The sequence below is a fragment of the Pteronotus mesoamericanus genome, unplaced genomic scaffold, assembly GCF_021234165.1.
Source record: "Pteronotus mesoamericanus isolate MK-2021 breed Mesoamerican mustached bat unplaced genomic scaffold, CSHL_Meso_final contig_438, whole genome shotgun sequence".
Classification (NCBI taxonomy): Eukaryota; Metazoa; Chordata; class Mammalia; order Chiroptera; family Mormoopidae; genus Pteronotus; species Pteronotus mesoamericanus.
In genome coordinates, this window is record NW_026555165.1 from 1,108,222 (window position 1) to 1,134,237 (window position 26,016).

Sequence of the window (26,016 nt, forward strand, 5' to 3'; positions counted from 1 at the left end):
CTCTCCCGTGGAGGGCGAGCAGGGCTGGCCTGGCAAGGAGGGAGAAGGGAGTGGTGGGGGAAGGAGGATGCGCCCCCGCACTGTGCCCTGGAAGCGGGGTCACGCCAGGGGCACAGGAGGCAGGGTGGTTTCACAAGGGGTGAGTTTCTGGGACAGTTGGCGTGAAGTAAGGAGGGGCCTTGGGGAAACGCCCAAGCCCGAAAGCCAAGCCTTGCAGGAGTTGGGGGTGGAGCTCCAGGCAGGGGCAGGCTCCAGCACCCCAAAATCCTCCTCAGCAGCCTGGGATGGCCTCCACTTACAGTGTGGACAGCAGCTTGGGGCAGGAAGCCCGGTCTCTTGGGCCCCTTTCTCCCCCACGCTGGCCCTGCTGGAACATTCGCACCCATTTTACAAAGAACACCTGACCGTTTATTCACAGAGGCTGCCATCTGCACATGGCACAGGGAGGCGGGGGCCAGGGAGCAAGGGATGTGCAGGGCGAGAGCCCGGCGGGGAGTGGAAGAGGCCAGCAGTTGGCTGCCGGCAGCCAAGGGGTTGCCTGGGAGGGCCGGGGTCCTCTTCCAGGCCCAGGGCCCATCCTGCCTGCTCTTCTTAGGATGAGGCCGCTGAGGGCCCCGGCAGCTGGGGCCTGGCTTGGACGCCCACTGTGTCTCCAGGTCCTCCTTCTCCATTATCAGGCAGGCCCCCTGGGATGCAGGGGCAGGACTGGGCGGCGGCACCTGGGCCAGGCCAGCAGGCGGGTGCTGCTCCCCTTGCCCTCGTGTGCCCGGCTGGCCAGCGCCAGCTCCTTCTGGAACGCCCGACAGTCCATGGGGTCTGCGGGGAGAGAGCAAGAGCAGGGGCCCCTGTCAGGTCCTGCTGTGCAGCCCCCTGGGCACCTGTCCCTTCATGAGTGCGGTGAGCATGGGGGTCGCTGGCCCCAGCCTCACGTGGCTCCTTCCTTAAGCCCCGCCGTCCTCCCTGCCACGGCATTCCCCTTCCGCCCCAGGCCCAGCTCTTCCCCTCTCCAGGAGGTCAAATAACAGTAATAAGAGCAATGACCAGACCTGGAAAGACCCCTGTTCATCCGCCTGCCAGCTCTGTGGCTGCGAGACCCTGAACCTCTCCGAGCCTTAATTCCCTCATCTGTCAAAGGGAGGGAGGCAATTGCATCTGTTTTCTCAGGGATCCCTGGACGGTTAGATGCAAAAGGCATGAGAAAGGGGCTTGGTGCATTCCCAGAGCAGCAAGGAAATGGGAGGTGATGGAAAGAAGGAAGGAAGGGAGGGAGGGAGGGAGGGAGGGTCTTGCTGGAGTTGATCAATAGAATAGAGCCGGGCCTGTTGCCTCCACTGGAATAAATGAGACTCGGTCTTTCGGGGGGAGAGACCCTCAAAGTCACGTGGCCAGTAAGCGACAAGGGAGCCATCTGCCCCAGCCCAGAGGGCCTCCCGCCTGTCCTGGTGTCTATCCTGTGTGCCTGCAGCCTGACTTGGAGCCTCTCCCACCAGCCCCAGCGGGCCCACGCCACTCCAGGCGGTGAGGGGGGTGGGGGTGGAAGCTCACGTCCTCATTGCTTGATGCTTTCTTTTTGCCTCTTTGCTGGTGGCCTCTGGTCCCCAGGGCTGGGCCTCCAACGGGACCACCTGACAAGCCACACTCATGCTCACCTGCTTCGCACCTGCCCTGGGAGCTTAAGGTTCTGATGGCTTGAGGGTGGAGTCCTCAGGATGTAAGCCTTCGTTCTTATGTTCCTCGGGCACCTGCAGAAAGAGGAGGCAGCTGCGGGAGCTCTGCCCCGGGCTGGGCTGGTGTGTCCCCACGCTGGGAACTAGAATAGCCGGGACAGGTCCGGAGCCGCAAATGGTGTGTGGCGGGCGCCACCTAGTGACCGCCGCGCAGATTGCACGCCGGGGAGCCGGGCAGTCCTACAGGCTGGAACTCGCCCCTCCTTCTCCTCCGCCACTGTCCAGGGTGCTGGTACCCTGCCAGGACCAGAGTCCTTACCCCGCGAGAACCATGGGGAAGGCATTCAAGTGAAAGGCGCAATGACAACAAGAGTCGTAAATGCACACAAGAAGCTGGTAACCCAGCCTGGGGGAATTCCGGCTGTGCGGAACGCTGTTTTGAAAGGTGTGTAGTAAGCTGGGTGCCAGGAAGTGGATCAGTAGGTTGTGTGGGGTGAAGAGGATCAGCGCCGCCTTGGCCTCGGGGCTGAGATTTCACCCTAGAGGCTGCTCGGGGAAGTCGCCTTTCAGGAAACCTGTCTTTCAGGGAAACCACCTAGAGGCCAAGGCAAGGGACGGACGGGACAGCCTGCTAGCGGCTCACCTCCTCCAGCCCAGATTTCTATCGCTTAAAGCAGAGTGCTGCCGCAGGGTACAGGGCGGAGAAAAGCTGTGACCGCAGAGTGGAAGATAAGGATCAAAACAGAACCTAGAGTGAGCGTCCGTGTGTGGGAATTGACAACGTTTTCTTCGTTTGCCGCCTTAGCATTAGATCCACGTGGTTGGTAATTGTGGTGTCTAAACTAGTTTAGGTTCGGACTTTACATATAGAATGAAAATAATTACGCTGCTATGAAGGAAAGTTTGTTCAGAATTAATAATACGGAACGTGTCTTAGGATAGATAAAGGGAAGGAACAGCACACCCAATTGGGTGTATAATGTCTTCTCAGCTGTGTCAGAAAAATCTATAGTTAAAAAAAAAAAAAAAGACTGGAAGGAAATATACTAAAAATATTAACAGTGTTTGAATGAGGGTGATGGGATTTCTTTCTCTTTCCCTTTATTGCCAGGTTTTCTTTCATGAGCTTCTATTCATTTTCTAATTAAAAATAATAATAATTTAGAGGCCCTGGCCAGGTGGCTCAGTTGGTTAGGGCATCGTCCTGATAGGCCAAGGCCGTGGGTTTGATCCCAGGTGAGGGCACATGCAAGAAGCAACCAGTGAGTGTGTCAACAGGGAGAACAACAAACTTCTTTCTCCCTCTCTCTCTCTCTAGCTCTCCCTCCCTCCCAAATGTCAATAAATAAAATTTAAAAATAATTTAAAGACAGCAATTTAAAAAGGCTTATTAGTTCTGTACAAGACACTGGTTTATCGTGGACACTGGTTAAAGGACCCTGAACCCCTGGGTGTGGCTTTAACGCTGCAGAGCCACGCGGCAGGCAGTGAGGGGCACCCTGCACCTCAGGGGGCCGTGCAGGGGACAGGCAGAGCCCTCTGCCACCACCCGTCCCCTGACACAGGCGAGCACCCCCATCACGACGCGTGGGGAGGCAGGACTGCCTGCCCTCACAGGAAGCCCCAGTTATGGCGTGTTTTAAAAGACACCCCACTGCTCGTAGCTTCTGGAATGATGTTTTCCAAGGTGGACTTCTGTACAGGCACCCCAGCCGCCTTGGCCTGGAGACGGAAGAAGGGAGCCCCCCCCCCCCGACAAAGGCAGCATGGCTCCTGGCAGGGGCTCAGGGCCTGCATCTGGGGACAGGCTTTGGAGGCAGACGTGTCCCCCTGCGTTTTGTTTTCAGGAGGGATTCCCCAGGCGATGCTGATGGGGACCGCACTTTGGGAATTGTTGCTCTAGACTAAAGCCTTCAGCCCCCAGGAGACCAGCCTAAGGCAGCAAGGCGCTGCAGGCGCTGTCTCCGGCCCTCAGCTTCTGGCCCCCGGCCCCAGCTCAGCCGCTGCGCAAGGGGTCGGGCAGAGGGGTGGTGCCTTGCTGGTGCGGGCGCGAGCCCTGGAACTCACCTCCCAGTACACGGCATCCTCAAAGCAGTTCTCATCAGCGGGCTGTCCCCAGATCGGCAATTTCAGAATGCATCCTACAGAAAGGGGGAGGTCACACAGGTCAGGACCTACTTCCTCTCTCGCACCCAGCACGTCCCCTCCACTGGGAACTTCCCTCCAGTCCTGTGGCCACAGTGCACAGCACAGAGACAGGGTTCCTGGTGGCTCCCAGCTGGCCTCTGCTACAAACTCCGGGGTCCCCCAGCCACAAAGCCCCACATCGGCCCCACCCTCTCTGGCCCGGCCCTTCCCACTTACCCACGAGGACACCGCCCCCCAGGGCCATGGCCAGGGACACGAAGATGCCTGCGGCCTGGAAACCACCCTGCGTGCTCGCGGACCAGGTAGGACCTTCAGTGTCAAAGGCATGGGCAAGCCTGGGGTGGAGACGGGGGCAGGTCAGGGCCCCACAGAGAGGCGAAGTAGCCATTTGCTGCCACCCCGCAAATGTGAGCGGGCACCAGTGCTCAGCTCCCCCTGGGCCTCAGCCTTCCCATCTGCAAAATGGGGGCTTTGGGCAGACAGATCAGGTGGTCTCAGGGGCCTGTAGAAGTACAGAGGGTGGGAGAGGGGCCCGTGACAAACAGTCATCCAGAGCAGGGAAGGACCGGGATGGAGACACTGCCTAGGACCCCAGAGGCACGGCAGGAGGGGGAGCAGAGCTCCCCTCCCCCGCTCCCCCCCCCGTACTCACCCTTCCTGCCCATAAACAGCTGTGGTGGCGCAGGCTGCCGTCACAGCACCCACAATGCCGCCGATGATGCCAGGCATCCCGTGCAGGTTGTGGATGCCGCATGTGTCCTGGATCCGTAGGTGGGACTCCAGGAACGGCTGCACAGGGGAGGTGGGCGCCGCTTAGGCCGGGAGCTCCGGCTGGGGCGGCCTAAACACAGAGACCCGGGCTCCGTCAGTCCCCCACCCCTGGCCTCGGGCCCTCACCGACAGGTACACAAAGCCCAGGGTGGAGACGATGCCGCAGATGAAGCCCACGATGAGGGAGCCGTAGGGCATGAGCACCATCTCGGCGGCCGTGCCCACGGCCACGCCTCCGGCCAGCGTGGCGTTCTGGATGTGCACCTGGGCAGGGGAGGGCAGAGCAGGCAGGACGTCAGGCCCCCCTTGGAGCGCGGGCGGTGGGGGACTCACCGACGCTGACAGAAACCCCTGTCCCAGCGGTGTGACAGGAAGGGCGCTGTGTGACACCGTGTCCCCAGGGACCTCCCGGGGGAGTGGACGGGACATCAGTGCGCTGCCGCTCTGAGCGTGTGGGCTGGGCAGGTGCAGGCAGGTCCGAGAAGGCGGAGGGAAGGTGCCTTGGCAGCCCTGCTCAGCCTAGAACGGCGGCCGGCACCCCCGGCTGCGGGGAGCGGGGTGAGGCGGGGGCCCAGCTCTTCCAGCACGGCCTGCATGACGGAGTGTCCGAGCGTCTGGGCCCAGGCACTGCTGGAAACCAGCTGTGCCACCGGGATGGGTCGCCTCTTCGTGACCCTCAAGCTGCGGACAGGGCGCGGGATGCGTGCGCACCGGGCACAGGCTGTTGCCGCCAAACCCCCCCGGGTCCCCACGCCGCCCCCTGCCCCTGCTCACCATGTCCAACTTGCCCTTCTTGTGCAGGGCGCTGGACAGCGCCACCGAGGTCAGCACACAGGCTGCCAGGGAGTAGTAGGTGTTGATGGCTGCGCGGTGCTGGGCGTCTCCGTGGTGGGACACCGCGGAGTTGAAGCTGGGCCAGTACATCCACAGGAAGAGGGTGCCTGGCCAGGCCAACAGGGCCGGCGGCCGGCAGGGAGAGGAGGCGTTAGATGGCCCGAAGCTCTGGGACCCTCAAATGACTGCCACACTCAGCTCTTTCTCACCCATCACTGTACTCACGCAGGGCCTCTCCCTCCAGGGCCCTCCCTGCCTTGCTCACAACCCGCCACGCCCTGAGCGTCCACCCCGCTCCAGGAAGTCCACCCGAATCCCACAGCTGGGCTGCGCACCCCTCGCCCCGCTCCCCCAGCGCCACGAGGAGCAGCGTCCCCTCCTCTGGAGGGAGATCATCTGGTGGCACCCTCCTCTCCTCCGTGACACCGTGAGGAGCTCCGTGAATGCTTCAAGAGGCCAGAGCGGGGAGTGGGGTCGCACACCCCACCCTGTCCCTGGGACGGGGACCACTGTGCGTGGCCTCCGTGCGGAAACACAGGGAGACTGGCCAAGCACGTGGGATCTGGGAAGTACTTATGGGCGGCCTCCCTCTGCCCCTCCCCTGACGGGGACGAGCAGCCACCCCCAGACCATGTAAGTGTGCTGGCCTGAACCCCTCCTGATGCCCCTCGCCCATCCTGGGGCCCTCAGCCATCAAGGGGACCCTCCACCACTAGGGCGGCTCTCACCGATCATGGCAAAGAGGTCCGAGTGGTACACCGGACCGTCCCTCTCCTTGCTCTGAGACAGGTTGGGTCGGTAGAGGATCCAGGTCACTGTGAGCCCAAAGTAGGCGCCAAATGTGTGGATGGTCATGGAGCCCCCTGCATCCTTCACCTTGGGGACAAGGGGCCTGTCAGACTCTGACCCTGCCCCCCGCCCCTGCTGCCCAGAGGTGATGTCCAGCCGTCTCGGACGTGACAGGCTACTGAACAGAGCCTGGGGCTCCACAAACCCATCTACTGGGATGGGGAGAGGGTGGGCATCCCTGAACCCCGGTCACCCTCACCCGGCAGGTGGGCGTGGGCCCAGGGGGCGAGGGGCCCACCCTCGGGGGGCACTTGTTCTTCTACGCAGCTGGGAGAGGAAAGCAGATCGAGCACCCAGGGCAACTCCCCATCTAGTTTGTCCCCCGCTGGCCTTCGCCATCCCTTAATTTCAGGGAGCACCCCTGCCCTCCGGGTGTCCCCTCTCCACGTCCGCTGCCACACAAGCACCCCTGGCCCAGCACCACCCGTGGAGACCACTGCGACCCACACTCCTGCGTCCTCGCCCACTCCTTGCCCTCCAGCCTCCCAGCTAACTCCCTGCCATCCACCCCCTGCGCCCCCCGGCCAGAGGCCTCCAGTTCCTCATTTACAAAGTGGGGGCGACCATAGTGACCGAACAGGGCTGTCTCAAGGGTTAACATGGACCGCTTGTGTGAAGCACCCGGCACTCAGCAGGCGCGCGACTGACACAGCGTTCACCCCCTGCCCCCCTCTCTCCAGCCTCCTCCTCCCCCGACTCCGAACAACCCTTAGATGCGGCACACCCAGCCAGAGCCATCCCTGTGTCCTCTGACGTCACAGGGGTGGTTGTGGACACAGCTGGTGGGTGTTCCTAGCGCTGTGGCCTTGGGCCAGCCCCCTAACCTCTCTGAGTCTCGGCTTCCTCCTCTGTAAAACAGGGGTCGTACCTGTGCCTGTCTCAGAGACAAGCCACGTGAGGCACGCCCCATCCACGGGCTTACTCCCACTGCAGAGGAAGGCGCAGAGGTTCAGAAGGTTGAGGCTGGCCGAGGCTGCATTGTACCCTGCTGGCGTGTCACCCCAGCCCCCTCTTCCTCTGTCCCCCAGCTGTCCCTCCAAGGGGCCCCCCCACCTTCACCCCCATTCTGATCCCTGCTCACGTGCAGCAGGCTGAGGAGGATGAACTCATTCACTGAGAAGAGGGTCACTTGGAAGAGAGTCATGACGAGCAGCTGGACGGGGCTGACTTTGCCCAGGATTGCCCCGAAGGCCACACAGACAGACCCCACGCAGAAGTCGGCATTGATGAGGCTGTAGGGAGACAGGTCCGGGAGGGGCTCATGGGCTGCGGTCTCTCGGGGCAGTTCTCATGGGTCAGCATGGAGGACCCAGTGCCAGCCCCCCAAAGGAGACACCGAGGTGTCGCCGCAGCCTTAAACTCAGCGGGAGGGAGGCTCTCCTACGGTGGACACTGTGAGCACTGCCAGCCCGGAGACTCGCTGGTCCGCAAGCGGAGTGGGTGCTCGAGCAAGTGAGCTCAAAGGCCAAGCCCCCGGCCCCGCCCTCCAGGCCCCGCCCCTCACCCAGGCCCCGCCCCCTGCCAGACTCACTTCTCCACGCCCACGAAGATGTAGCCGTCGTGGAAAGAGTGAAACCAGCCCTGCATCAGCACTGCCCACTGGATGCCGAAGGCCGCCAGCAGGAAGTTGAAGCCCACGGAGCCATAGCCATAGCGCTTCAGGAAGGTCATGAGGAAGCCGAAGCCCACGAAGATCATCACGTGCACATCCTGGAAGCCTGCAGGGAGAAGGTAGCCAGGGTAGGCGAGGGGTCCCCCTCTCCACCCTCACCAGGGTGGGGGTCGGCAGCAGGGCCTTGGAAACGGGGACCAGGCTGCAGATTCCACCTCGGAGCTAGGGCCTTGCCCTCTCCATCCCATTCGCCCTGAATTTGGATCCCAGTTCCTGCATTTGCTGGGTAGGGGGCTCTGGAAAGTCCCCCCTTAACCATCCCGGGGCCTCAGCACCGCCCTGAGATGCCCATTCACAAATGCTGCAGGGATTAAATGCAGTCATGTCTGCGAAGCACCTAGCAAAGTGACTGCCCCATCGCGGGTGTTCAAGTTGGGCAAGCGTCACTGTCTGTTGTCACTCAGGCACCGTCGTTCTGCGTTCTGGCCCAGCTCTCCTGCCAACTCACAGTGTGGCCTCCACACGCCACTTCCCCTCTCAGAGCCTCAGGGTTCTCGACGCTAAGACAGGAGGGAGGGGTTAGAGCGATCTCAAACGTCCGCCCAGAACTGACCGTTGCATGGTTCTCTATTCCCAGGAAATAACAGCAGGCAAAGACAGTTACAAGAGTTGACGGCACTAAAAGGAACCGCAGATGTCCCTGGACACAGGGGCCGGATGGAAGGGGTCCCGCGGGCCAGATCTGGGACAGGCTGTGCACCAAAATAATTAGGTACTGCAGTGAATTAAAGCCATGGAAGAACAGGGATGCAGAAGAGGGAAGTCAATACATGAGCTTGCAGGGAGGGCTCTTGCTCACAGCAGAATGCCGCAGGCCCGACAGTAAATGCGGAATGAGCGGAACTGGAAAATCGGACCGTTCACAGTAAAGGTTCCATCGGTGGGTGCTACGTCCAGGGAGAAATTCTGATGAAGAGCAGGACATTTGCACTGGCTTAAAGAGTCTCTACATAGAGTGCTGGTGAGTTGCAAGGGAAATTAAAAAAAAAAAAAAAGCAAAACCAGTAATGAGACAGTGGAGAAAGCGAGCAACATTCTGACTGGGCGATCAAAATAAACACCAGCGATGAAGGACGAGGGACACTGTGCATCTTCACATGCGATACTCTGACGGGGCCCTTTCACCTGCATGGATGTCCAGCTGAGGAAACACAATCCCAACCTGCCCTCGAGGCAACAAACGGGCTGTTAAAGAGGGTGAGGCAGCGTGCTGGGGAAATAGCAAGGTTGTAAAGCAGAAAGAAGGACTTGTTCCAGGTTGAAGGAGGCTGAAGGGACATGCCAGCTTAATTCAATACCTAATTCTAGACTGGGTAATGGATTTGACGGAGGGAAAGGTCATTATTGCCAACATTAGAAACAGCAGATTACGGTATTGTCCAGTGCAAATTTTTGAGCTTGATTAGTGTGGTTTTGGAACAATACCTGTGTTGCTAAGGAATATACGGGAGCGATTAAGGCTACTGAGCTGTGATGCATATAACTGACCCTCAAATGGTTCAGAAGAAAAAAGTGTCTGTGTTTGCATTTATTTGTAGAAAGAGCGGGAGGAAATAGCTCTTTTGGAGTTAAAGAGCACACACTGTTCTTTGTGCTCTTTCTTGTGTTAGCAGCTTTTTGTAAATTTGAAAGTATTTCCACACAAGTTAAACCAGAGGGGCGGCGTTGCACCCTGTGCTCCCGCTGCTGCACCCGCCCCTCCCGTGGCCCTCGGGCCCCCCTCCCCAGTGACGCTCCCGCCGAACGGCCAACGTCTGCTCGTCTCGCAGAGCTCCGCAAAGCGTCACCTGGTCACAGAGGCCTCCCTGTTCAAAGTCGGTGCCCTTCCTCATGGCACCCCTCTTCCTCCTTTACAGTGTGCCGTCGGGCTCGCTGGTCTGGCCCACCAGACTCTGAAACACGGAGAAGGCGAGGCCAGGCCTGCGCCGTTCGCTCAGCTATTCCCTGCACCTCAGAGAGCGCCAGGTCGACTCTCAACACGTAGCCACGAAGGAACGAGTGACTGGTACTTTCCCGCCAGCACCCGGACATGCCCGCTGAGCGGCAGTCGGGGAGCCCCGGGCGAGACTTCGCAGTCGGGCGAGGCCACAGCCTCTCTCTAGTCCAACACCAGCTGCCCACAGTGCCCAGAGCGCCCGCTGCAGCCTGGCCAAGGTGCAGGGAAGCCACGCCTCTGCTACACCCGCCCTGCCCCGCACAGATGGGGACCTGCCCTCCTCTGTCTGTCCAGCAGGCTTCCCTGAGGCCCAGGCTGCAGCCACAGGCCCCTTGGCTAGCAGCCACCTGCAGGAGGCTTGGGGGCACTGGCACACTTCAGTCGGGGGGGACGCGCACAAGCTTATGTAGGAGAGCTGGGGCCTTGCCCCCCCCCACATCCCTGTCTGGTGCTCTGAGCTTCTGTGTGGAGACCTGAGCGAGTTCACGCAAACAGCAGCTCAGCTTGGGTTTCACAACATGTGCTGCTGGTTTTGTGTCTTCCTGCGTTTCATGGTTTATCATGTTTCCAGCTGTCGTGGGGAAACTGAGCTGACGCACGTGAAGCTGCGTGCGTGGCACTATGGTTATTCTTGGGAAGAACGGATGGGTGACAGACTGGGGGAGAACAGAGGGAGGTGACACATTCAGACTGCAGTTCCAGAAGCCGGGAGGGGAGCGGGCAGGAAGGCAGGGCTGTTGGTAAACATGGGGAGGTGGGTTTCTGGCCGTGAGGGTTTGAGAAGACCGTGGGGCAGGGGTGGTGGTGCGGAGTGGGCGGGGCGGCCGCGGGGGAGCGGAGCCGGCTCCCTGGGCGGCTCCCTGGGCGGGAGCTGGGGTCTGAGATACAATCGGCCGGCCTGCAGAGAGAGCTGCGAGTCAGAACGTGAAAGCGATGTGGGGGAGACAGGAGCGGGGAGCCGGCCAGCCCGGGGAGCCCACAGAGGAGGCAGGGAAGGCGCTGGTAGGGAGGTGGCGGGAAACCTGGGAAAAGGCAGCATCAGAAAGAACTGGGGGCCTTTCTGAGGAGAGGGTACCAGCTGTCAGGCGGCATAGAGGGGCCTGTGCGCAGGGGAGAGGCCGGAGGGGACTGGCGGGCCCCTTACTGGGGAGGTGTTTGCAGTCTCAGGTCTGCTTTCCTTCTCCCTGTGGCCTGGGAGCAGGGTGGGGGGGGCCTCCCCGCGCCCCCACCTCTGGGGGCACCCTGACCTCACTCTGACCCTCGCTGCAGCTGTCTCTCCTCCCCAAACCCCCTGCCTGGGGCACCTCCCCAATTCATTCTCGTGCTTCCTTTCTCTTTGTTTCCACAAACTGGTCCTCATTTACAACCAAAATGCACCCGTGGACTAGTTTGTTTCATAAAGTTTGCTGCTGCCAAAAATGCTTTTCACAGTCATGCTTCAAAGGTCCAGACGGTGCAACCGGCAAGGGCATAAGCTCTACGATCTGCTGTTTCCCCCGTAAAATGGGGAGCCGTGACCACTTGGAGGTCCTGGTGCCCATTCAGTGGGGTGATCCAGCCAGCGCCCCTGCAGAGGTCTGGCCCCTCAGCAACTGCTCCATCCTATTAGCTAATGTTTCTCTGATTCTCTTTCAGGACTGACCAGCTTTGCATTCAGTGGGCTGATGACTTGCTGAAGGTCAGTGGAAGCTGGTGAGACACCCGCTCCTGTGGTCCCCTCTTTCCCCAGCCTGGGTGACTCAAGCAGCCCAAGCCCAGAGCCTCCTCTCTCAACCTGGGGTCCCTGATGGAGCTGTCACCCCCAAGAGCTGCCACAAGGGGGCACCAGTACACAGCTCTGCTCACTGTACTTGGTCACCATCTGCTTCCAAGCTCACTCTTCCTTCCCAAGACGAGTCTCAGAAATGTCCAAAATCTGAAGACGAAGTTCCCTGTGCCACGGATGGGCCCTGGCCGATCCCTTTCCGCAGCCGCCTGGGCCCTGCCCCTTCCACCCTCCCCAAGGCAGCCCCTCCATTCCCCAAGGCTCTGTGCCTGCCTCTCCCACACCCCAGAGCAGTCGGAGACCCACACTGTCACTGCAGAATCTCCCGGGGACATGGTCAGGGGCTGGCAACGCCACAGAAGCCCAGGAAAGCCGGTGGGCTGCGGGAGGAGGGCATGGCTCTGTCCCTGCAGGTGCCACTGACCAGCTGAGCACTTTAGGCAAATCTCTAACCTCCATTTCCTGCGCCACAAAACAGGACCGAACACACGCCATGCCTGAGCGCACTCAGCATGCAAAAAGCACCTGTAAATGGGGAAAACCCAGAGGCCTCAAAATGTTATAGGAGTCGAAACCAATATTCAGGGAGATAGTCCTTGCTAACATCTCTGAAGAGATGCTGGGTCTCCACTTAAATACCAGCGACGGAGCACTCACTTCCTTGGAAACTCACGACTGCCGTTTACTGGCCTCTCACTCTCCTACCAGGCACCGGCCACGTCCCCCTTCCTGGAGATCCTGTGCATTAAATGACGCCCCCATTTCGCAGCCGAGCATAGGGAGGCTCCGAGGGGTCCCCGGTCAGGGACGGGCCCAGATCTGTGTGATCCAAAGTGCAGGTCGCACTGCCCTCTGCTGGTGGGAAAACCAGTCCCTCACCACAGGGAGCAGAATCTGAGGGAGGCGCGGGCTGGCTTCCTGTCCTCCGGGCCAGCTCCCGCAGGTGCTGCCTGGGGCCCCGCAGGCCGGGGCACCAGCCCATGAGGAAGCCTCGTGGCGCCCGCGGCCCAGGCCTCAGTGGCCCTGTGTGCCGCGGCAGTGGCGGAGGCGGGGCCGTTCTCCCACCCCCGAGCTCCAGCACATCTGTGTCCAGTGCCTTTCTAGTAATCGTCCCTGGTGAAGCGAGCGTTCCACCCCCAGCCCTGTCTCTGTAGGGCAGGTAGGTCCCTATTGTTATTCTCATTCCGCAGAGCAGGACGGAGCTTCGGCACGGTTGACAGCTGCCCGGAGCCACCCCCCTGGTGAGCGGCCCAGCCCGGAGAGGAGTGAGACCTGGCCATTCCAAGGCACGCTCTCAGCCCCACGCTCGGGTCCCTGAGGACTTGGGGTGCTCCTTCTCCCTCTCCCAGCCAGAGAGGGTCCCCCGCACACCTCTCTCGGCGGCCCGGCAGACAGGCCCACACGCCGCTCCTGCGGCCCATGCCAAGGACAGTATGGCACAGCTGGGCAGGGGAGCCCCGGTCCCCCGCCTGCTGGTGGCTAAGGCGAGACTCTTTGAGGACATGGCCAAGGGCGCGCTGTCGGACGATGGGAGGCCTGTGACGCCCCCAGGGGAGCTCACCCAGGTGAGGGAGGTTTTCCTGTCACTCCTTCAGAGGGAAAAGGGCTGCGCACGTCTACAGGGCCACTTCCCGGAGACCTGCGAGCGCCGGGCGGGGGCGAGGCAGAGCCTGTGGAAAGCATCTCCTCCTGCCCCGCACTTGTTCCCAGCCCCAAGGCTCGCGGTCAGCGGGGCGGCGCGTCTTACTGGGGTAGCGATAGTAGAAATCGTTGTCCAGGTCGCCGGAGAAGTTCCTGTGTCCGTCTTTCTCGACCCAGTGGGGGTCGGAGTCGGGGTTGTAGCGCACGAACACGCCGAAGAGGACCACCATGGCCACCTGCAGGAGCAGGCACGCGAGCGGCAGCCGCCAGCGGAGGTTGGTGTTCCAGGCCATGCTGCCGGGGGGCTCGGGCCGGGCGGGCTGCGGCGGGAATCCGGCGCTCGGAGGCGGACGCGCTTATAAGACTCAGGCAGGGGCGGGGCGGGGCCGCCGCAGGTGGCTGAGCTGCCGAACAGGGTGCCGCCCGCACGGGCACGCGCCTGCCCCGCGCGCGCTCCCAGCCGGCAGCGACGGGACCCACGGCCCGGGCGGGAAAGGAAGGGGACAGCGGCGGGAGCGCTGGCCGAGAGGGCCGTGGGAGGGGGCGAAGGCGCCCCACCACTTTGGAGCCCCAGCCTCCCGGACGGCACTGCCTTGCCCCTTTCGTCCCCTTGAATGGGGAAGAAAATGCCGGTGCGTGTGCCTCCCGCCCAGGTAGAAAACGAAGCAGGTCCCGGAGATAAGTCACCGTCATCGTCGTCACCATCACGAACCCTTTCCTTTCCGGTTACACGATTCTCACAGGCACAAGCAAAACCAGCAAATCTGAGAACCTGCCGCAGAGCGGAGTGGAAACGTCCGCGGGCGAGGTGGTACCCGGGCCGCGTCGTGGAGCAGGAGGAGGTCAGCGGGGGAAACGGGTGAAATCCGAACAAAGCCTGAAGTTTAGTTGACAGCGACGGGCCCACCCACGTTGGTTTCCTAGCTGTTTATGTAGGTTGTTAGCAGCCTTGGGGGTAGCTCGGGCCGGGTGGCTCAGTCGGTTAGAGTGTCATCCTGCTAAGCCAAGGTTGCAGGTGTGTTCCCTGCTCAGGACACATGCAAGAGTCGACCAATGGATGCATGACAAAGTGGAACAACAACTGGGTCTTTCTCTCGCTCTCAAAATAAAAATAAACAGTAAGGAGTATAGAGAGACTCTGTGGTATCTTTGCAACTTTTCTGTAAATCTGATGCATCAATGAAATAAATAAGAGATTGTAAGGAGAGCTTATGAGTTTTTCACAAGGCCATCGAGCAAGGACCAGGAATTACCTGCTGGTTAATGTGTGTGATCTTGACCTGAGCTAGCTATAGAGTTTGAGTTAAATCTATGCTTAATTCATATTTTGTCAAAATAAATTTGATTTTCTAATTTTTCTTTCAGAAAAAGGTAATATGGGTATACTGTAGAGATTTTGGAAAAAAGCAGAAAAGTACAAAAAGAAAGGAAAAGCCACCTGTAATCCTACCACTTACAAATAACACTAGTAAGAGAAAGTCATGCCCTGGCTGGTGTGGCTCAGTGGATTGAGCACTGGCCTGTGAACCAAAGAGTCCACCGGTGTGATTCCCAGTCGGGGCACAGGCCTGGGTTGCGGGCCAGGTCCCCAGCATGGGGTGCACGAGAGGCATCCACACATGGCTGTTTCTCTCCCTCTCTTTCTCCCTCCCTTCCCATCTCTAAAAATAAATAAGATATTAAGAGAGAGTCATACTATAACACCGATTGATGGCCTGCTTTATTCATTTAATATTTTGTAAACATCTTCCTATATTCCGCTTCTACATTTTTAAAAAAAATCTTCACCCAAGAACATTTTTTTTTTCATTGCTTTTTTGGAGAGAGAGAGAGAGAGAGGGAGAAATATCAATGTGGGAGAGAAACAGCCATGGGTTGCCTCCCATACACGCCCCGACTGAGGATCAAACCCACAACCTCCATATGTGCCTCGACTGGGGATCGAACCTGCAACCCTTTGGTGCGTGAGACACCACTCCAGCCCACTGAGCCACACCAGCCAGGGCACGCCGACATCATTTTCAATGGCGGCATATGCCATGCTTTATCTGGCCAATCCCTAGGGTTGGACAGTGAGGTTGCTTTTGATTTCTTTGGTATTGTAAACCATGCTGTCATAAACATCTAGGTACTGGAGTCTTTACACAGGTTTCAGTGAATTCCTAGAGGCAAAATTGCTTTGGGACACACCGCTAGGGTTCCCCCCAAACAAAGGACGCACCTCATAACTGAGGTGTGAGTGTTGTACCCACGTGCCCTCACCAGTGCTGGATTTGACACAACTATTACCAGTTTGGGCCTCAGACTTGTAAAAGCCACGAAATGCCACATAGAACACCTGGAGCTGAGCACTCGATCAGCGTGCTGGGGACTCGAATGTGGCCCCGCTGCGCCAGCATGGGGCACCGGGGCGTCCGCACTTCCCTGGCACGAGAAGCAGTCCATTCCAAGACACAGCCAGACACCACAGGAACCATGCCTGCAGGAGGGACCGTTTAGGATGTGCCTGCTCTGGCCAGACCCTTTCAACGTGTTCTCATGATCAACAGCCCTTGCAGGGTGAATATTGGAGCTGTTCCTAGAGATGAAGAAACTGAGTCCTCAGGGAAGCCAGAGAACCTGCTCACGTTCAAACGCTGGGCTGTTTAATCTCGCTGCACCGTGGCAGGCCCGGTCTCAGGTATGTGCCCTCTCTGTCCAGAGAAGGACGTCTAAGCACACGGCAAGGGGAGTGAGTGGCGGGGAGGGAGCAAGGGGCTGGGGGCCTTCGGGGATGAAGTGGGTGGGGGCACACAGGCCTCTGGGTCGTAGTCCATCCCTGCAGTGTAGGCGGCTCTCCGCTCCTTCTCCGTTAGGGGTGATGACTTATTCATAGCGCTCTGCCCTGCCCACTGCGCAGTGCGGGTGCGGGTGAAGGAAAGGGTGAGTGATGTCCTTTGAACACCTACTGTGTGCCAGGCACTGTTCTAGGTGCTGGGATATACCAGTGAGACAAAGAGACCAACTGGTGGTCCTCATGGAACTTGCATTTTGTTTTTGTTTTTTGGTGGGGTGGGGGGAGGTGTCAAAAAAGGAAACAGATGGGTAAGCAAAGCATGCGATCTGTTAGAGGGTGGTAAGTGCCATGGAGAAAAATGCCCCCTGTTTGTACAATACAAGAGAAGGCACAGGTAATTTGCCCCAGTGGTTATAGCAGAAGCAAGCATTTTCCTAGGTTGTTGAAGAGAGCTTGGGGGACCCTGGGGCAATCAGGACAAGCTTCATGGAAGAGGTGAGCTGATGTAGGATGTGCAGAGCAGAGGAGTGGATGCACTCCCTCTGCCCTCTGCCTGTCCTCCTCTCATCCGCTGCCTACCTCTGGAGGAATCCAGGCCAGCTCCCCACCCAGCCCATGACTCCGATGACCATCAGGAGGCTGGCATTCTGGGCCTACCCCCCGGGAGCAGGGTTCAAGAAACCAGCTGCTCAGGTTCGTGGGGCTGGGCCGGGATTTCCCCTGAGATGCCAGCCACTTCCTCCTGCACTGTGGGTGCCTTCATGATGGCGATGACAAGGAGGATGACTGGGAAGGGACGGCTGTCTCCCCAGGGAAGAGAAGCAGAGGGTGTGGCCGCCGCACTGGCAGGCAAGTGGGGGGCGGGTACTGGGCCTTGAGAGTCAGGATGATTCCGACTGCCCTGCTCTGAGGCAGGGTCTCCCTGCCCCAGGCCTGGTGGCCCAGGTGAGGAAGATGCGCAGGGACAGGCACTGTCGTCCTCCCGTCTGCCCATCGCTCCTGGCAGATCGCCACGGCCTCGGTCCTGTGAGCAGCCTGGGGGTAATGACAGGAGTGTGACGCCAGGACTCGGAAGTTCTTGGGACCAGTCCCAGGACCACAAATTGGGTCAGGGAACATCATGTCTCGTCTCGGGGCCTGATTTCCTTTCTCTGCAAATGATGACCTGGAGGCGGCCCCACCCACTGTCTGGGTCTGCTGTTGAGGCTCCAGGGAGAATCAACAGCCTGGCGCCCGGCACTGCACACAGAAGTTCAAAGGGGCCGGGGTTCGAGCCCAGCCCTGCTACTTCCCAGCTGGGAGCCCTTAAGCAAGCTACTGGATCTCTCTGGGCCTCCATGGCCCCGTTCATGCAATAGGGTGACTGTCGGACCCAGCCCTCAGTGAGAACTAGATAACTCTAAGGCATGTCCCGACACTACGGTGGCTCCAGGTTCCCATGGGAATGGGTGACATCAGCGCCGGTAGCCAGTGCTTCAAGGAAGCTGTCGCTCTTGCTTGCATGTGGAAATGAATGGGAAAACCCTTTGTAAAGCGTCGAAAATGTAATTGGGACTTGCTTCCACAACGTAGACCAGCAATTTTCAGCTCGTGTGTTGCAAGGATTTTTTTAGATTTATTGGTTGATTGATTTTAGAGAGAGCAAGGAAAGGGGGGTTGGGGGGAGAGAGAGAGAGAGGAAGGGAGATAGAGAGACATTAATTTGTTTTTCCACTTATTTATGCATTCGCTGTTTGCTTCTTACATGCGTCCTGACCAGGGATGGAACCCACAACTTTGGTATATTGGGACAATGCTCTAACCAACTGAGCTGCCCAGCCAGGGCAAGAATTTTTAAAACATGCAAGACCTGACTATCTAGTCAGGGGCACTGACCTCTTTTCCCTTAGAGTGTCAAATAAAAAAATGACAACCGCCAACACCACGATAGACATCTAGTGTGAACGAATCAAAATTCCTATTCCTAAAAAATTACCTATTTTTGTTGTCAGATTGGCGAAAAGTGTATTTTCTGGTGTGCCACAGAATTTTAGTAACTGGTTTCTGTGCCACGGGATGAGCAAGGCTGCAGGTCGCTGTTGTAGACAATGGTATATTCCTCTCCGAGGCTCTCTGAGCAGCGCGGAGACTCGGGAGCCGAGCCCTGGGGCTTCCCCAGGGCCAGTGTGGCTGCTGGCCCGTGGGGTGAGGGGAGAGGAGGCAAGCCTCTATGCAAAACGCTCTCCTCTGTGACAACCTGGGGATCAAAACCAAGGTCACCAGTCATGGGAGACGGGACACCCTGCGCTCCTCAGCGGGTGAATCTGAGAAGGACACAGCATCTTGTCCATGTGCTTTTGGACAGAAACACATACCCAAAGTTAATCACGCTGAAGTAGCAGCAAACCCACCTTGAAGGATGTTCTGTAAAGCAACAAGCCTGGATTCTTCTTCTTCTTTTTTTTTGTAAAGATTTTATTTATTTATTTTTAGAGAGAGGGAAAGGGAGAGGGAAAGAGAGGGAGAGAAACATCGATGTGCGAGAGATACAGTAATTGGTTGCCTCTCACGCGCCCCTAGGTGGGGACCTGGCCCGCAACCCAGGCATGTGCCCTGACTGGGAATAGAACCAACGACCCTTTGGTTCACAGGCCGGCACTCAATCCACTGAGCCACATCAGCCAGCTTTTTTTTCTTTTGTTAATGAACTTGAGATTGCACTTATCACAGCCTCATATAAGTCCTGCAAGGTTGGGCTTACTTATCCTCAGTGGATTTCCAGCTGTGGGGGTCAGGGACCAGGAGGGGGGTCAGTGGGCAGTGAGGCTGGCCTGTGCCTGGCATTAGGGCACTTTGAGGATCTAGAGCCTTTACCCCCTTAACTCCCTTTGGAGGAACCGCAGGTGGGGTGAGCCCTGGAACTGGAGAGCATTGCAGATGTGCTCCCAGGACTTTGAGAGAGACTGTCGGTGATAAGGAAGGAAAGAAAGGAACAAAGGCCTGTGTAGGACGCCGACCCCAGTGGTAGGCCACCCTCTGTAGGCCCTGTGCCCTCAGCTCAGGGTCCCCCGTCCCCACTGGCTTGTAGGTGAAGTCGGCCCCAGCACGTGCTGGCCACGTGCTCCCCGCCACCTGACGAGACCCCCTTCCCACCTCATTCCAGCTTCTCCAAATCAGCGTCCCTGACAGGGGCTGCCTGGTTGCCCCAGCTGCCTCCCCTCCAACCGATCTCTCTCCTTTTGTGAGTATAATTTAAAATTTTTAGATTTTTTTTAATCACACCACGATGCATGTGTATTTGTTCTCCTTCCTTTAAACAGTTTCAGGGGGCCCCTCTCCTCGGCCTGGCCCCGACCTCCCGTCCTGCCCTCCTGCTCCCACATCTGGCCTCCACGGTCGGTTCCTCCTGAAACTGACCCCTCCGAGGTCTAGGTTCATGTGGCACACCTTTTAAAACCAGGAGAAATTTGAAAAAGGCCAGGGCTCTATCCACAGACACAACCAATGTTCCATCTGGGCTAATAATCCCCAAGTAGGGCTTTTATCGAGTTACAGTCCAACTATGGCAAGGCCCCTCACTAACGGGGCACCCAGAAGGGGTGCTTGGCAGAGGCGAGAGTGGGAGAAAGGGCCCCGAATATAGTCCTGTCCCCTCACACCTTTGCTCAAAGGGACTCCATGCGCTTAACACTGGCAGAGACAAACTTATCACCACTTTCTAGAACTGTTCTCCTGAGGAGCAAGAAAACCAGTTTTTCCTCATTTTTAAATCCTTGAGGAGAAAACAAAGAATGCTGGATTAAGAGATCGGGACTCAAAGCGAGGAAGAATTGTCAAACCGATGGTGAGAACCACGGAACCTGGGCATGACCTGGCAGGAGCAGCGGGCAAGCCGCTTCCAAGAGCCCTGAACACAAAGGAGACCCTGATTCAGCCGCGGCGCCGGGGTGGGCCGAGCCCAGCCCTGCGCGCGCGGGTGCTGCATGGGAGGACCAGGCAGGCTGGTTTGCCAGGGAGGAACAGCGCAAGACGGTCAGGGTGCTTCCCCCGCCAAGGAAGGCCTCTGGGCAGGGCACCTTCTGAGGAGCAGGAGGGACCAGTTGGAAATCTGCAGCAGCAACAGGTTTGCCCGTGAGGACTGAGCTCTCATTCATTTTCTTTCCTGAGTAACCCCTCCTCCTCACCTCTCAGGGTTCATCATAGGTGTCACTTCCTCTAGGAAGCCCTCCCTCGGGGCTCTGAGCACACAGCGGTAAACTTCAGGGTTTCATTGCTTCCCTCTCCACGCTGCACGTTCCTTGGGAGAGGACAGGGGGTGATTCATCATGTGTCCCTCATGCTTGGAAGATGTGTGGGAGACACGGAGGAAATGAGAGGAGCAAGGAATGGAAGGGAAGAAAAAGCAAGGAAGTCCCTGGCTGGGTGGCTCAGTTGGCTGAGTGTAGTCCTGTACACCAAAAGCTTGTGCATTCGATCCTGGATCCCCAGTGAGGGCACGTACCTGGGCTGCAGGTTCCATGCCCCGTTGGGGCGGGTTAGGGCAGGCGACCCATCAACGGGGGTTTCTCCCCATCTCTCTCACCAATAAACAGATCTTTGGGTGAGGATTGAAAACAAAGGGAAGAAGGAAGGAAGAGAGGGAGGCAGGAAGGAGGGAGACAGGAGGGAGGGAGTAGGGGAAGAGGGAGGGAGTGAGGGAGAGGCGCCGGAGCCCCACGCAGATGCCCACGGCTCGCCCCTGCTTGACGGACGGCAGTCTGTCCACAGCGGCACTGGCCCCGGCTTCGTGCAGCGGGGGCTCACTCTCTGCCCTGAGCAGGCCCAGGCCAGAGAGAGGGGTCAGCCCAGGCTGGCGGGTCCTGAGCGTGGGACCGTGGGGGTTTGCGATGAGCACAGGCCGACGAGTGAGGGGGGACAACCCCTGGGGCCGACGGGGAGCCGGCAACAGACGGGACCGTGCAAATCCCCGTCCGATCTAATTTTTGTTCGTTTCAGCTTGACCCGCATAATTTCCGAGCTGGGTTCTTGGAGCAAAATGTGCTTCTGTTTAATGTTTTTCACCAAATGACAATGGCATTATTGTTTTTCCTGAATATAGAGGAAAGGAAGCTTCTTGCGACCAATGGAAAGAATAGAAAAAATGACCCAGAATCCCAAAGATAACTATTGTCAATCTTTTGTTGCACATCATCCTAGAATTTATATGTACCTTTACATATTTGTAGAGTAACATTTAAGTAGCTAAAAGTTTTAGAAATAACTTTCCTGTAGGTTAGCAGCAGTATTATTTATGGAGTCAAGTCTTGTAGGAGCAACAAAGAATTCGGCGACATCCGTGGCCGAGATGGTTGATAGTGAGATGCGGAAAGGCAGAGGTTCCCTCTTGAAAGGACAAAGCCCCGCCTGGATGAGGCACTTCTAACAGGCAACAACAGAAAGTAGGGCCGCAGCTGCCGAGGCAGGGGCGTCACGGGTGAGCGTGGGGCGTGAGCACTGAGTGGACGGCGGGGGGGGGCTGCACAGCAACGCGACTGTGCTTCACGCCAGTGCCTTGCACACTTAAAAAGGGTCAAAACGGTCTGGTTTATGTTATGTATATCTTACTACCATTTGAAAATAAGTTTTCAAAAACCCAAAAGGGGAAGAACCTTTGGGAGCACATAGAAGCCCATAGAAGCATCCCGTAGAAGAACCTATGGGACGGGCACCCGGAGCGGAGGCGGGAATGGACGGCGACGCGGGAGGACCAGGAACAGCAGTGGGAGGGAGGCGCTCGCCGCGTTCCTTTCAATACTTGTTCAGTGAATCTGTTACCTAGTCCAAACATGAAACACATAGAACTTTTACTTTTTCAGAGAAAGAAAATTCTGATGTTGAACAAAAACTTGTCTTATAACCATGACGCGCGGGTCAAGTTCCTCCTCTAAGTGATAGCCCTTTACGCCCTGAGACAGTGCTCTGCGCCCTCTGAGCATCGCCTTCAGTTCCCTGTTCCTGCTGCTCGGTACTGGGGGCACCCACCGCTGCAGAAGGGTGTCTCCGTCTGTGGGCTTTGCGGTGGACTTTTGTGGTTTGGGGATGTCAGCACGCCCCCCATCCCCGCCCCGTAGCCTCCTACGTCTCCATCGGAGAATCTCCCACTGTGTTCAGTTTCTGCTGGACAAGGTCCCAACTTCCCACAATGAAAGCAAGAGGTACCAATGGCCCCTTCAGGAGGCAGCTTGTGACTCAGCCAGTCTCCTCGCTCTACCCGGGCTCTGCCCTTATGCTTCCTCCTTTGTGGGGGTACCTGCGGCCCAGGCCGCTGGAGCTCCTTGGTTTGGCCCATTCTCCAATCCTGGCCTTCCAGCCTCTCCCAGCTCTGTGAGCCCCAAAGGCTGTTGACCACGCAAGGAAGATACCTGTCAGGAAGGACTCCTTGTGGGTAACTGGACCCAAGTTCATAATCAGAGCCTAACAGCCATTGTTTACAGGGAGCCTCTCGGGCACACAGCACCCTGGGAAAAGCCACACACCAGACTACCAAACCTTCTGCACGTGCTCCTGCTCTCTCAGCTGACCCTTATGAAGGGGTTATGAAGGGGGGAAGAGAGAGAGAGAGAGAGAGAGAGAGAAGAAACATCCATACGAGAGAGAAACATCGATTGGTTGCCACCCATATGTTCCCTGACGGGGACTCAAACCCGCAGCACTTTGGTGTATGGAACAATGCTCCAACCAACTGAGTCACACCAGACAGGGCAAAAAACTGATTGTTTTAAGCTGCTGAAATTTGGGATTATTTGTTACGCAGCAACAGAAACTAGAAACTCTTGTTTGCTTCCTTGACTTACCCTGAATCCTTTTCACAAAGCACCTCATGCAAAACGCCCGTGAGCCTGTGAGCTGGGGGCAATGATCCCCTGGTTGAAAGGAGGAGTTGGGACTCAGAGAGGACAGGCAGCTGGGTAAGTGTCACTGTGCAGACCTGGTGCTTTCTCGGCTGGGGCAAAGTCCCCGAATGCAAAACTGAAGGAGCAAGGAAGGGAAGAAAGGTGTTTGGTTTTTTTGTTTGTTTGTTTTTTTAAAGACTTTCTCTCTTTCTGGAGAAAGAAGGAGGGAGGGAGGAAGAGAGGGAGAGAAACATCCATGTGTGAGAGAATTATCCATCAGTTGCCTCTCGCATGTTCCCAACCAGGGACCTGGCCTGCAATCAAAGCATCAACCTTTCGGTTTGCAGGATGCTGCCCAATCCTCTGAGCCACGCCGGTCAGGGCAGGGAAGAAAGTTTAAGTTAACAACATGGTCTTGCGAAAATAAAGTTTACTGAAGCTTTGCAGTCCTTTTAAAGGGATTAAAGGACTCGTATTGCTTCACCCCACGCATTAGCCTAGTGGCAGGTGAAACACGCAGTCAGTGAGGTGGGGCTGAAGAGTAAGAGCTGTCACAGAACCTTGCCGTGACAGAGTGCTCCTGAGCGTGACATCCTGGTGCTTGTAAATCACCTCCTCTAATTCTCAGGCGATTCTGTTAAGCCCTGCGCTGAGCCCTCCAGCAGGTGGTTGGCTTTGAGTCGGAGAGAGAGCATGCGTTCACGTTGAGGTGGCAACTGGGAGGCTTAGCAATAATTCCTTGCTGAGTTCCTGTTATGTGCTAAGCGCTGCATGAACATTTTACCTAATCCTGCAAGATTGGCATCGTTATCCCACGGTGACAAGTGGAGACGCCGTTGCCGGTTATTAAGGTATTTGTCCCAAACATCACTCAGTGAGGACGTGCAGGTTAAAGGAGGGTCCCACTGGGGTGGAGAAGGCAGGTTGACAGGCAGTGACACCAGCTTAGGGCTGTGAGCTGCACAAGCAGCAGGTTTCGGAGGAAGAACAAGCAGAACGTGGTGTCCCCAGAGGCCGTAGAGTCGAAGCTGCTAGGGAAAGAGCCATGTCCCCACCACCTATGCAGACCCCGGGACCCGCATCTCACGTTCATTAACTCTCCAGCCAGAAGGGGCCCGTCTGGTCCAACCCCTTTGGTTGAGATGAGGCAGCGGCAGCCAGAGAGGCGCTCACGTTCCTGACTCCTGGACCAGTTCTCTGTCAGAGTCGCCTGCCTGTGGTTCTGGGGATCAAACCTGGGCTATAAGCAGGGTGACCCTTTCATTTATTATCCAAACCAGAATGAGACAGGGTGTAATTAATAATTACACCAGGACAGCAGGTGTAAACAGGACTGCCCTGGGCTAATGGGACATATGGTCACCCTAGCGTGACAGCGGAATGCCACCCACCTGCCCACCAGGAGAGCTTCCTAGCAGCGGAAGGGGCCGGAGAACGCATTGTCACCCTCTGCGTGGCTGAGGGCCCGGAGGACCCAGCAGCCGTGAGGGCCCGGCCTTCCCGGGGGTGTTGGGGGTGCCCCGAGCCGGCTGCTCCGTACCTGGCCTCTCTCCGCAGCTGGGGCTGTGTACGCATAAACAGAGGCCCTGCTAGTGCTGTCCCCGCCTGTCAGAGGACAAGTGTCTTGCCAAGCCCAGCAGAGCTCCGGTTTCAGGTGCTTCCCTCTGGGCGGCAGCCGCTGAACCGGAGCTGCCGCACCGCAGGGCTGGGAACAGGGGTCCGCCCTGGGCCGCAGAGCCCTGGGTCTCTCCTGGCCTGGGAGCCGGTCGCAGCGGGAGGTCTGGGGTGTCAGGAGCAGCCCTGAGGGCCGGACTAGCGTGCGCTGTGCTCCCCCTTCCTCACCCTCCGCCCTCCCCCGAGGCTCACGGCTTCTCAGACTTCACTGTGCACGCGCGTGCCCAGGGACCCCGCAGGCCTGGCGAGGGGCCCGGGTCATCGTGTGCCTAACAAGTCCCAGGGGAGGCCAGTGCTGCTGGCCCAGGGACCCCCTTCGGTAGTGAGTCCACACGGCCCTGCCGAGACCCCCGCTGCCCTCCCATGGCGTCTTTCCTGTCATTGCCTTCAGAGCGGCCGTCACAGCTCAGCACTGGCTTCCGTGCGTGTCACTGACGGCAGGAGACGGTTTCACTCTGTCCCCGACGGATCGTGTCTTCTATACCCACCCTCTCGCGAAGCCCCTTCCCCTTATGACTCTGGGCCTGGTCCTGACATTTGCTTCGGTCGGTGGCACACAGCGGTTCTGACCCCCAGAACTGTAAGATCGTGGGTTTGTGCTGCTTAAGCAGCACGTGTGTGGCGAGGTGGTAAGGCCGCCGTGGGAAACTAACACGGGCGTCCCGGGCGCCAAGTCCGAAGCTGCGGGTGGGCCCGGCTGCCTGTGGCGGGGGGCGGGGGGAGCTGCCTGTGGGTCAGGGTGGTGGGAGAACCTTCCTCTACCCATGGTTCCCAACCTTCCTCGTGTGTCAGACTCCTCTGGGGTGTTTCTGAAAAATAACACCCCCAGAAATTCTGATTTAATCGGCCTGGAGTGGGGCTCAGGCCTCCCATTTTCAAAAGTTCCAGATTTCTGTGCCCTATCAAAATTGAACCTGGGGACTCCTTCCCCTCCCGCCCTGCCTCCGCGCCTCCGCCCCCCGGGATTGGTTTCATCTTGATCTTCTCTTCCCCCTCGTGGCTGAGCAGTCAAGGGGATGTCTTCCTGGCAGGAGGCAGGGTTGCTAGTGTTTCTAATTAAAGAAAAGTGTTATGTATGTACCTGTCACAACACCACAGTGCAGGGTGTGTGTGCACGCACTCCTAGAAGGAAGGGATCTTGCAGAGCATCTGGCCCAGCCACATTTTTGGGGTAAAGATTTTATTTATCTGTGTTTAGAGAGAGGGGGAGAGAGGGAGGAAGAGAGGGAGAAGAACATCCACGGGTTGCCTCCTGCGCGCCCCCCACGGGGGACTGGCACCAACTGGGAATCGAAGGGGCGATCTTTGGATTTGCAGAGGCCGCCCAACCCATGGGGCCACACCAGTCAGGGCAGGCCCTGTCACATATTTTCCCTAGTTGAGGAAAGTGAGGCCCAGAAAGAGGATGTGACTGGTCTAAGGTTCTGCAAGG

The 26,016-nt window shown here is 58.0% G+C and overlaps 1 protein-coding gene across 1 annotated transcript; it reads right to left on the reverse strand.

The window, feature by feature from the left end:
• Nucleotides 1–676: 676 nt before the first annotated feature.
• On the reverse strand, nt 677–13,576 carry RHCG (Rh family C glycoprotein). The gene is made up of 11 exons (XM_054577562.1): nt 13,390–13,576; nt 7,801–7,987; nt 7,351–7,501; nt 6,149–6,296; nt 5,361–5,527; nt 4,713–4,850; nt 4,468–4,604; nt 4,032–4,150; nt 3,735–3,808; nt 1,650–1,742; nt 677–816 (listed from the first exon to the last, which is right to left on the reverse strand). Exons 1-10 carry the CDS (start codon nt 13,574–13,576, stop codon nt 1,674–1,676), a joined length of 1,377 nt encoding a protein of 458 aa, XP_054433537.1. The 3' UTR covers nt 677–816; nt 1,650–1,673.
• Nucleotides 13,577–26,016: the final 12,440 nt, after the last annotated feature.